Raw genomic sequence first — 13,224 nt, forward strand, 5'->3', positions numbered from 1 at the left:
AAAGTCCCTCTCACAGTGTCCATAGCTGTTGAAGTGGGCTGCTACAGGAACATCTGTGTTGCCATGCTTGATGTGGACCCTGCGTAAACTCTGGCTAAAATTGAACACATTACAACATGGTTATCTCTCAGACTGACACAGACAGCTTGGCTACAGACCCACATTGTGTTGAAAAACTCGTCAGAAACTTCAAAAAGATAGATAGATAGATAGATAGATAGATAGATAGATAGATAGATAGATAGATAGATAGATAGATAGATAGATAGAAAGATAGAGTGAAAGGCACTATATGATAGATAGATAGATAGATAGATAGATAGATAGATAGATAGATAGATAGACACAATATAATAGATATGAAAGGTACTACTGTATATAAAAGATAGATAGATAGATATGAAAGGCACTATATGATAGATAGATATCCATCCATCCATCCATTTTCCAACCCGTTAAATCCGAACACAGGGTCACAGACACTATATAATAGATATGAAAGGCACTATATGATAGATAGATAGATAGATAGATAGATAGATAGATAGATAGATAGATAGAGTGAAAGGCTCTATATAAATGATAGATAGATAGAGTGAAAGGCTCTATATAAATGACAGATAGATAGATAGAGTGAAAGGCACTATATGATTGATAGATAGATAGATAGATAGATAGACAGACACAATATAATAGATATGAAAGGTACTATATAAAAGATAGATAGATATGAAAGGCACTATATGATAGATAGATAGACACTATATAATAGATATGAAAGGCACTATATGATAGATAGACACTATATAATAGATATGAAAGGCACTATATGATAGATAGATATCCATCCATCCATCCATTTTCCAACCCGCTGAATCCGAACACAGGGTCACAGACACTATATAATAGATATGAAAGGCACTATATGATAGATAGATAGATAGAGTGAAAGGCTCTATATAAATGACACATAGAGAGATAGATAGAGTGAAAGGCACTATATGATAGATAGATAGATAGATAGATAGATAGATAGATAGACAGACACAATATAATAGATATGAAAGGTACTATATAAAAGATAGATAGATATGAAAGGCACTATATGATAGATAGATAGACACTATATAATAGATATGAAAGGCACTATATGATAGATAGACACTATATAATAGATATGAAAGGCACTATATGATAGATAGATATCCATCCATCCATCCATTTTCCAACCCGCTGAATCCGAACACAGGGTCACAGACACTATATAATAGATATGAAAGGCACTATATGATAGATAGATAGATAGAGTGAAAGGCTCTATATAAATGACACATAGAGAGATAGATAGAGTGAAAGGCACTATATGATAGATAGATAGATAGATAGATAGATAGATAGATAGACACAATATAATAGATATGAAAGGTACTACAGTAATCCCTCCTCCATCGCGGGGGTTGCATTCCAGAGCCACCCGCGAAATAAGAAAATCCGCGAAGTAGAAACCATATGTTTATATGGTTATTTTTATATTGTCATGCTTGGGTCACAGATTTGCGCAGAAACACAGGAGGTTGTAGAGAGACAGGAACGTTATTCAAACACTGCAAACAAACATTTGTCTCTTTTTCAAAAGTTTAAACTGTGCTCCATGACAAGACAGAGATGACAGTTCTGTCTCACAATTAAAAGAATGCAAACATATCTTCCTCTTCAAAGGGGTGCGAGTCAGGAGCAGAGCATGTCAGAGAGAGAGAGAGAGACAAAAGCAAACAAATCAATAGGGCTGTTTGGCTTTTAAGTATGTGAAGCACCGTGGCACAAAGCACCCCCTCCATCAGGAGCAGACAGAGAGAGAGAGAGAGAGAGAGAGAGATAAAAACAAACTGAAAAATCAATACGTGCCCTTTGAGCTTTTAAGTATGCGAAGCTCCGTGCAGCATGTCGCTTCAGGAAGCAGCTTGCACAGAAGGTAGCAACGTGAAGATAATCTTTCAGCATTTTTAGACGAGCGTCCATATCGTCTAGGTGTGCAAACAGCCCCCCTGCTCAATCCCCCTACGTCAGGATCAGAGAAACTCAGCGCAAGAGAGACAGAGAAAAGTAAGCTGGGTAGCTTCTCAGCCATCTGCCAATAGCGTCCCTTGTAAGAAATCAACTGGGCAAACCAACTGAGGAAGCATGTACCAGAAATTAAAAGATCCATTGTCCGCAGAAATCCGCGAACCAGCAAAAAATCCGCGATATATATTTAAATATGCTTACATATAAAATCCGTGATGGAGTGAAGCCGCGAAAGGCGAAGCGCGATATAGTGAGGGATTACTGTATATAAAAGATAGATAGATATGAAAGGCACTATATGATAGATAGATAGACACTATATAATAGATATGAAAGGCACTATATGATAGATAGATAAATAGATAGATAGAGTGAAAGGCTCTATATAAATGAAAAATAGATAGATAGAATTCTGTATTGTCATTATGCATACACATAACGAAATATTTTTTTTGGTAGGACTCGGCTTCAAGGCAGAATACTTAAATACACAATACACTCTAAATAATAAAATAAAAATAATAAGTATAAAAGACAGCAGCAATACAACATCATCAAGTTCAGACTTTTCCTGCAGTAGTACGCCTGCAGAGACCAGTGATCAGTGTGTGTGGGTCTGCAGGGGAGGAATACGAGTGTCTTTGTTTGATTACGAGGGAAAGTGCGTGTGCACGTCTACAGGGAGGCAGGTTAGGGGCAGATGTACGTATGTGTGGGTATCAGGAGGGGCAGATAGACTTCACAGCTCTGGGGATAAAGCTCTCTTTCAGTCTGCTGGTACGTGTTTTTATGTTTCTGTACCGCTTTCCCGAAGGCAGTGGTACAAACAGTGCATTTCCTGGATGGGTGAGATCCGCAGCTATACATCTGGCCCTCTTCTGCACCCTTCCAGCATATACAGTGTCCAGATCTAGGAGAGGACTTCCCATGATCCCCTGTGCTGTTCTTACCACCCGTGCCAAGTCCTTCCTGTCTTGTGCTATGCAGCTGCCGTACCACACTGTCATACTGTGGCAGAGAATGCTTTTTATAGCGGATCTGTAGAAGTTTGTGAGCAGCCATGAGGAGAATCCAGCACGTCTCATCTTCCTGAGGAAGAAGAGTCTTTGTTGGGCCTTCTTTACCAGGTGAGATATGTTCAAAGACCAGGTCAGATCTGATGTGATGTGGATACCCAAGAACTTTATATCGTCCGCACATATTACAGCCTCCTCATGTATGAATATAGGAGCATGTTCTGTTCTTCTGGACCTCCTGTAGTCCACAATTACCTCTTTGGTCTTGCTGGTGTTCAAGATGAGGTTGTTGGCTGAGCACCATAGTGCCAGGTGTTGTATCTCCTCTCTATAGTGAGTCTCATCATTGTCTGATATGAGACCCACCACAGTTGTATCAACCACATTTGTGGCATGGATGGCAGAGCAATCGTGCATAAATAACGTGAAGAGTGTTGGGCTGAGCACACAACCCTGTGGCGTGCGTGTGTTCAAAACCAGTGTGGCTGATGTACGATCTCCAATTCTAACCACCTGAGGCCGGTTGGTGAGAAAGTCCCTGATCTATCTATCTATCTATCTATCTATCTATCTATCTATCTATCTATCTATCTATCTATCTATCTATCTATCTATCTATCTATCTGATATATTGCCTTTCATATCTGTCTATCTATGATATATTGCCTTTCATATCTATCTATCTATTGATCTATTATATAGTGCCTTTCATATCTATCTATCTATCTATCTATCTATCTATCTATCTATCTATCTATCTATCTATCTATCTATCTATCTATCTATCTATTGCCTTTCATATCTATCTATCTATCTATCTATCTATCTATCTATCTATCTATCTATCTATCTATCTATCTATCATATAGTGCCTTATCTATCTATCTATCTATCTATCTATCTATCTATCTATCTATCTATCTATCTATCTATCTATCTATCTATCTATCTATCTATCTATCTATCTATCTAAACACAGGGAACTCCAGTTTCTGTATTACATCTTACCTGAAGAAGGGCCCCGAGTGGCCTCAAAAGCTTGCATATTGTAATCTTTCTAGTTACCCAATTAAAAGTGTCATTTTGCTTGACTTCTCACTACACCCATAATGGCTAACGCGGTACAACACCCTAGTACTAAAAACAATCTCTTAAAAGTCCCAAAGCTATAAAATACACAAAAAAGGCCTTGTAAGGAAATGAACTGTAAAACATTTGGCTTGAAAGGACTAGTTGCAGACCAGAATCTTTATAAATGAGAATATTTATTAAGAAAATCTCAAAAAGAACAAAAATGGCAAAAAAGGACTTGCCTAAAAGGCAAGACTTATGTGAACAAGTCCCGGTAGACAAGCCAAATATCAAAATTCAAGAAGAAAAGCAAAAATCCCAATAAACCAGAACATTCCCATATTCACTGTGTTACACTTGAAAGAACCTCAATGGGACACTAAAGGAGTCGCTCCCAACCTCTGAGGACAGTCCTACAGCGGTGATGTCAGGGGTGGCCCCGTCTGTTAGAGCTCCACCCACAAAGTTCAAAGAACATAACAGAACATGTGACCACTCATGGAAACTAAACTATATACTGATGAAATATTATAAATGAAACATAAACGAACATAATAAGCACATGAAAAATACTTGGATTTAAATAACAAAGACATAATAAAGAAACTTGAACAGAAGTAGATAACTTATATAAGCAGAAACAACAATAGCTCCCGAGCCCAAAGGTCATGTGTCAGGAAGTGCTTTCAAGCCTGGACTCACAAGCACTTCTGGGTTACCTGGCTTTCAGCTAAGGTCCTGGTGTGTTGTAGGCTTGACTCCCCCTAGCGGCATCAGGTGCTCATGACGGTTTCTCTCACCACTGAGTTCTGCTAAGGACAGCCAGACTTGTTCTCTTCTCCTCCTTACACTTGTGAGGATACTGCCTTCTAGTGCTCTCTTGAAATGAAACGACATTAATTCCTTCACAGTGTACTGTACAGTACATTAAGTGTGTTCTGGTGTGATTTAATACTTCATAAAGGTATGTTATTGTTAATTAATTGTTAATTACTTCACAAAAATAGTTTTCAACATAATTAATGCATTAGAAAATATATAGTATAACATATGTCACATCTTAATTTTGTATGCTTGCAGGAATGTCAAATGAAATCAGTGCACCTTGAGAAGGAAGACTCCTCTAATGTTAGCATACATGCCATGTTCAGAGAATCTACTACTCCAGACTTTCTTCTAAATTTCATGGAAGAAAATAGACCTCTTCAACTGGAAACAAATACAGAAGCATCACATTTTTACAGGTAGAGGCTAAGATGTTAACAAAAGATATGTGGAAGATTTGAATAAATCTGATTTGATAATTGGTGACATTTTCTTAGTAAAGTGATTAAGTTTGGTGATTTAGATTAGCATGACAAAACCATGCAGGACAAAAATGTACCAGCAGAAGTGCAAGGTGACAAATTTGCACAAGCAAAAAATGACATTTATTTTCTACACTCTTTTGTCACCATTCTATTCTGTTGGCACTAATTTGTAATCATACTATTGTCAGTGTACCACAAATACCTAAAAGTCACCAAAAATCCTTAGATATGGGACGAATATGTGAGAGATGAAAAAACACAGTCGATGATGAAATTAATGAGATTGATATTGAAGACAGCACCTTTGAAATTCTTTTCTGTAAGGTCTGTCATAGATAGATAAACAGGCACTACATAAGAGATAGAAGTGAAAGGCACTATATAACAGATAAATAGATAAATAGATATGAAAGGCACTATATAATAGATACAGTAGATAGATAGATAGATAGATTTGAAAGGCACTATATAATAGATACAGTAGATAGATAGACAGATAGATAGACTTGAAAGGCACTATATAATAGGTAGATAGATATGAAAGGCACTATATAATAGATATGAAAGGTACTATATAAAAGATAGATAGATAGATAGATAGATCTCAGGAAAGTGAACCGTATCAGGCGGGACCCCAGCCACCCTGCACTGTCACTTTCACCCTCCTCCCATCTGGGAAGCGACTAAAGTCCATTCGGACACACACCTCCAGGTTTAGGAACAGTTTCTACCCAACTGCAATCAGACTCTTGAACAATCAGTAACCTCGTGTCACCTCCACTGCTACCTGCACATATACGTCTGCCACTGTCTCTATTTATTCTTAGGATTCTGGTTTTATTTATTTACTTATTTGTATTCATTTATTTATTATGTGTGTGTTTTTTTTTTGTCTATGTTCATTGTCTGCAGGGGCACATGCAAGCAAGCATTTCATTGTACATGGTACTTGTACACATGACAATAAAGAATTGAAAATAATTTGAAATATGAAATGCACTATATAATAGATAGATAGATAGATAGATAGAGGGGGCGGCACGGTGGCGCAGTGGGTAGCGCTGCTGCCTCGCAGTTGGGAGATCTGGAGACCTGGGTTCGCCTCCCGGGTCCTCCCAGCGTGGAGTTTGCATGTTCTCCCCGTGTCTGCGTGGGTTTCCTCCCACAGTCCAAAGACATGCAGGTTAGGTGGACTGGCGATTCTAAATTGTCCCTAGTGTTTGTGTGTGTGTCCTGCAGTGGGTTGGCACCCTGCCCAGGATTGGTTCCTGCCTTGTGCCCTGTGTTGGCTGGGATTGGCTCCAGCAGACCCCCGTGACCCTGTGTTCGGATTCAGCGGGTTGGAAAATGGATGGTTGGATAGATAGATTTGAAATGCACTATATGATAGATAGATAGATAGATTTGAAAGGCACTATATGATAGATAGATAGATAGATAGATAAGGCACTATATGATAGATAGATAGATAGATAAGGCACTATATGATAGATAGATAGATAGATAGATAGATAGATAGATAGATAGATAGATAGATAGATAGATAGATAGATAGATAGATAGTACTTTATATGTTACCAGGGGAAACTTGGCTTTTTAAATAAATCATTTATTTATAATTTATTTAGATATTGCGTATATTCACTGTATATTCAGGTGGAGCAGCCCTGGACGGTGCAGTACCTCCCCCTGGACACTGGATGGTCACCCCCCCTGGGTTGGAGTGGTGCCTCAGCTTCCCGCTGGGCTCCATGGGAGATGGAGTTCTCCACGTCCCTGTTGGGATCTGGGGTGGCCACCAGGGGGCGCTGCATGGGTCCCTGAACCAGCCCCACCCCGGAAGTCCAACCAGAAACAGGTGATCAAGCACCTGGAGCACTTATGGACGGACTATAAAAAGGGCCAGCAACCACCACTCAGTGGTCAGAGTCAGGAGAAGGAGGACAAAGCTTGACAGGAGGAGTGATGTAGCCAGAGAGGAGTGTCGTTTTTGTGCTTGTGTTGGTGTTTTGGATTGTGCTGTGGCTGGGGGACATGGGGAAGACGTGCCCACCAGCTGAAGAAAAATGAAAGTTTCTTTATTTTATAAACGTGCCTCCAGGTGAGTCTGTGCTGGGTCGGGTGTAATATAGTGCCTCTTTTAAAATAGATAGATAGATAGATGAGGATGAGGTGCCATATTAGGGGGAGGTTGATCAGTTGTCCAGTTGATGTACCCTCAACAATCTTAACTTGAAATGATCATTTTGTTCACCCCACTGAATTAAAGCTGAAAGTCTGCACTTCAACTACATCTGAGTTGTTTCATTTAAAATGTATTGTGGTAATGTACAGAACCAAAATTAGGAAAAAAGTTGTCTCTGTCCAAACATTTATGGACCTAACTGTATATTACTTGGGTGCATGTGTAATTCTTCTTTACTATGTTGTTTTATATATCTGTTTGAACTGTATATAGCGTTATGATGTTGTCATGTATTGTATATTGTGTTGTTTAATTCTATATACCGTGAAAGAATCAGTCTCAACACACGAAAAAGGTTTGGGACAGCCACCCGTATAAAGTCCCTGGCTGCAAAAACAGTGTAGAAATAAGTCGAGATATGTTCTCATTGAGTTTGGCTTAGAATAGATGGCGGCTTTATAAGTCGAAACCAGAAGTAATGTTATCTTGGGCCGGAACCAGAAATAGATAGATAGATAGATAGATAGATAGATAGATAGATAGATAGATAGATAGATAGATAGATAGATAGATACTTTATTAATCCCAAGGGGAAATTCCCATACTCCAGCAGCAGTATATTGATAAAGAATAATATTAAATTAAAGAGTGATAACAATGCAAGTATAACAGACAGTAACTTTGTATAATGTTAACGTTTACCACCTGGGGTGGAATTGAAGAGTCGCATAGTGTGATGGAGGAACGATCTCCTCAGTCTGTCAGTGGAGCAGGACGGTGACAGCAGTCTGTCGCTGAAGCTGCTCCTCTGTCTGGAGATGATCCTGTTCAGTGGATGCAGTGGATTCTCCATGATTGACAGGAGTCTGCTCAGCGCCCATCGCTCTACCACGGATGTCAAACTGTCCAGCTCCGTGCCTACAATAGAGCCTGCCTTCCTCACCAGTTTGTCCAGGTGTGAGACGTCCTTCTTCTTTATGCTTCCTCCCCAGCACACCACCGCGTAGAAGATGGCACTCGCCACAACTGTCCGATAGAACATCTGCAGCATCTTATTGCAGATGTTGAAGGACGCCAGCCTTCTCTTGCACAGAGCATCAGTATTGGCAGTCCAGTCCAATTTATCATCCAGCTGCACTCCCAGGTATTTATAGGTCTGTACCCTCTGCACACAGTCACCTCTGATGATCACGGGGTCCATGAGGGGCCTGGGCCTCCTAAAATCCACATCAAATGACGTCAATCTGGGTGCCAGAACAGGAGGTGATGTCAATCTGAGAGCCGGAAACAGATGTGATGTCAGTCTGGGTGCCGGAAACTGGACGTGATGTCGTTGATGTTGAATTGGGCAGAGGTAGGTTTGGTACACCCTGCCACCCCCTGGCCTGGAGGGCAATTACCTCCACTTGGTCCACTCCGCTCTCTCCTAATCGCACGTGTGTGACAATACCTTGTTAATGTATGGATGGAACACTAAGAGAAATTCCTAGTAACTATCTTGCCTGGAAATAAAGATAAAGGTTATGTGTCAAACAAGATCATGTTGCAAAAAGTCAATCTGAAAAATTAACGAAAGCCATATTGTGGAAGAATTTGGATTCAAATGTTTGCTTACTTTTTGAACATTGTCCTTTTGTGACACTAATAATGACATTATTTTTCTACTGCCTACCATTTACCTAGCGACACCTCTTAGTTACATGGCAATGCAAGTCACCAGAGGCTTTTTAAATGTATTAAATGTATTAAAAGTTATTTAAAAAGCCAGGCAGCAATTACTGTAGTAATTGTAATGCTTGTTCTCTAGTGATTGCTTTGTTCCTTTTCTGTTCCTTTTGTCTTTTCTGTTTTTGTCTAACACTTGTTACTTTGTCATGGTGGTGCAGTGGTAGCGCTGCTGCCTCGCAGTTAGGAGACCCGGGTTCGCTTCCCGGGTCCTCGCTGAGTGGAGTTTGCATGTTCTCCCCGTGTCTGCGTGGGTTTCCTCCCACAGTCCAAAGACATGCAGGTTAGGTGCATTGCCAGTCCTAAATTGTCCCGTGTATGTGCTGGGTGTGTGCCCTGTGGTGGGCTGGAGCCCTGCCTGGGGATTTGTTCCTGCCTTGCATCCTGTGCTGGCTGGGATTGTCTCCAGCAGACCCCTGTGACCCTGTGTTAGGATATAGCGGGTTGGATAATGACTGACTTGTTACTTTGTTTTCTGCAAACCTTGTGTTTGTCATTTTTCCTGTTTTTGGATGTGTAGTTATGTAGGGATGACTTATATAAATTGTTTTAGCATCTCCTAATTGTTGACCTTGTAGAGGATCAGGCACTGCCATCCTACCATGCTCAAAAAGAAATGTATAACACTGGATACCTGAGAGTAAACACAATATTGGAATTTCTTTCCTAGTATTCCATGCAATACATTACAATATGTTTTTTTGTAAATGGTTCTTACAATATAATGGAATGTTGTTTCATAGTTAGAATTTGTCATGGCTGTGCCCCAGTTGCGATTGAGCCATGGCCTGACATTCAGGTTAAGTCAAATTGTATTTGTCACATACAAATTACATTCACAGTGAAACTGTGGACCAGTGATGTAAGTAGGTGACACAAACATTGCAAAAAGGATAGTAGATAGATAGATAGATAGATAAAGTGAAAGGCACTATATAATAGATAGATAGATAAAATGAAAGGCACTATATAATAGATAGATAGATAAAGTGAAAGGCACTATATAATAGATAGATAGATAAAGTGAAAGGCACTATATAATCATTTGAGGCAAGATTGCTTTTCTCCTGTACAACTATACGTTGCATTCTCAAGAGTGTGCTTGCAAGGCTTGGTCATATTACAACCGGAGTGCTGAACTGACAACGTGATATACAAACAGAACAATCGTAAAAACAGGATTAAATAAAAAGGCTGCTTCCGTTGGCAAAGCAACGAAAAAGGAAGACCTTATATGACGTTCGTTTATAAAACAGCGGAGAGGCTGTGTGAAGTCAGTTTCACAAAAAAACAGATCCTTAACAAATTGTTATTAGTATATTTTCACTCAATTTAAAAAGGTTTTCTTCTTAATAAAAATTTAAAAGCAGTACTTCGCCGCAGCAAAGCACGGGGATGTATATAGATAGATAGATAGATAGATAGATAGATAGATAGATAGATAGATAGATAGATAGATAGATAGATAGATAGATAGATAGATAGATAGATAGATACTTTATTAATCCCAGGGGAAATTCACAATAAGTAGTGCCCCAGAAAGACCCTCAAACCGGGACAAAGCCTTACTAGGCAACTTAGAGATAGACTGACTTCACCCCAGGCAACCTGACCCCAAACTTCCACAGGCACACGTCAGCCTGCACAGGCCTAAAATGTGAAGCTGGTTTAGTCAGTTGGTCAGTCAGTCATTATCCAACCTGCTATATCCTAACACAGGGTCATGGGGGTCCGCTGGAGTCAATCCCAGCCAGCACAGGGTGCAAGGCAGGAACAAATCCTGGGCAGGGTGCCAACCCACCAAGGTACCAGGGCACACGCACACATACACACCAAGCACACACTAGGGACAATTTTAGGATCGCTAATGCACCTAACCTGCATGTCTTCGGACTGTGGGAGGAAACCGGAGCACCTGGAGGAAACCCATGCAGATACGGGGAGAACATGCAAACTCCACGCAGAACACAGGTCTCCTTACTGCGAGGCAGCAGCGCTATCACTGCGCCACCGTGCCGCCCAAAGCTGGTTTATCAAGTTCAAAATATTCTCTAAATGTTCACAAATGTTCCTTAAGGGAGAGGAAAACATTAAACCTCTGGATTGAGACACAATATTTACAAATGAAGTAATTTAAGAAACACAAAATATTATGATTTTTGTTTCTTTTTCTATTTTTTTTATATGTTTTCTCTATTAATTTTTTTTTAGAAATCCTAGTAACCTTAAGAGTTATGAAAATTTTTGGACAATTTTGTCTGCCATTTTTGTATTTTCACAATCATTTTAGGTTGTTAGGGTGTGTCCACAGGGGTGGCGACCTTCTAATTACAAAAGGTCACAATAAAAGGTCATCCAGGATTTCACATCTTTATCTGAATTCAGGTCAGGTCAGGTCAGGTCGGGGAGCATGCACTGGTACAGCGCGTTGCTGCATCCACCATACGACGAAACAACTCGGGATCCTGGGTGGCAACCCCTCAGGCAGACACGTGGTCCAATCCCACCTTCCAGAAATGACCCTCTATCTGCCACAGCCTGGTGTTATGTGGGCATCCCCTTGGCCTGGTCCAGCCACTTGGGTCCTCAACAATGATCCGGATCACCCTCGGGGAATCGTTTCACATAGCTGTAGTGCTGTAACTGACGCTCCCTCACAATGCAGGTAATGTGCCTCATTTGGGACTCAGTGAGCAACACAAAGTCAAACCAGCGGGACCCAAGGATTCTCCAAAGAGACACAGGAGTCCAGTCTTCAACTCAGGTCACTGGATAGCATCCACGTCTCACAAACAGGAGGCACCAGGACCTCTGAAGACTTGGACCTTCGTCCTTTTGCAGAGATATCAGGAGTGCCACACACCCCTTTCCAGTGACCTCATGACCCCCATGCTCTCCCAATTTGTCCATTTTCTTCATATCCTCTTTATCATAATTCAAAAACCTCTCTTCAAATCGCTCTTTTCCAAAGAAACTTCTATGCTAAAGTACCAGTTTTTGACTTTTGCCCTTGAAATTTTAGCCGTGGTTTTTCTTCTTTTGGCAATGATGCCTGTGTTTATTGATCTCCGCACAGAGAATTACCTTGGCCACTACAAATTAGTATAAAACATGTAAGAGTGGTCTGCGTACACCAAAAAGCCTCAACCTACTTGGGAAATAGAGGCGACTCTGACCTTTCTTGGATACGACCTCTATGTTGGTATTCCACTCTACCCTGGGGACCCATTAACTCCATTATACAGTAATCCCTCCTCCATCGCGGGGGTTGCGTTCCAGAGCCACCCGCGAAATAGGAAAATCCGCGAAGTAGAAACCATATGTTTATATGGTTATTTTTAGAATGTCATGCTTGGGTCACAGATTTGCGCAGAAACACAGGAGGTTGTAGAGAGACAGGAACGTTATTCAAACACTGCAAACAAACATTTGTCTCTTTTTCAAAAGTTTAAACTGTGCTCCATGACAAGACAGAGATGACAGTTCTGTCTCACAATTAAAAGAATGCAAACATATCTTCCTTTTCAAAGGAGTGCAAAGCAAGCAGTCAAAAAAAAAATCAATAGGGCTTTTTGGCTTTTAAGTATGCGAAGCACCGCCGGTACAAAGCTGTTGAAGGCGGCAGCTCACACCCCCTCTGTCAGGAGCAGGAAGAAAGAGAGAGAGAGAGAGAGACAGAGACAGATAAAAAAAATCAATACGTGCCTTTTGAGCTTTTAAGTATGCGAAGCTCCGTGCAGCATGTCCTTCAGGAAGCAGCTGCACACAGCCCCCCTGCTCACACCCCCCTACGTCAGCGCAAGAGAGAGAGAGAGAGAAAGTAAGCTGGGTAGCTTCTCAGCCATCTGCCAAT

General features: G+C 40.6%; 1 protein-coding gene across 2 annotated transcripts in view; it reads left to right on the forward strand.

Moving 5' to 3' along the window:
* The window catches only part of LOC114643040 (uncharacterized), a 304,597-nt gene that overhangs the window by 168,450 nt on the left and 122,923 nt on the right, over nucleotides 1-13,224 (forward strand). For both annotated transcript variants that reach the window (XM_051928134.1, XM_051928133.1), the window contains exon 11: nucleotides 5,232-5,395. In XM_051928134.1, coding sequence (XP_051784094.1) covers nucleotides 5,232-5,395 — 164 coding nt within the window. The remainder of the gene's footprint in view (nucleotides 1-5,231; nucleotides 5,396-13,224) is intronic.

The sequence above is a fragment of the Erpetoichthys calabaricus genome, chromosome 5 (assembly GCF_900747795.2).
Source record: "Erpetoichthys calabaricus chromosome 5, fErpCal1.3, whole genome shotgun sequence".
NCBI classification, from domain to species: Eukaryota; Metazoa; Chordata; class Cladistia; order Polypteriformes; family Polypteridae; genus Erpetoichthys; species Erpetoichthys calabaricus.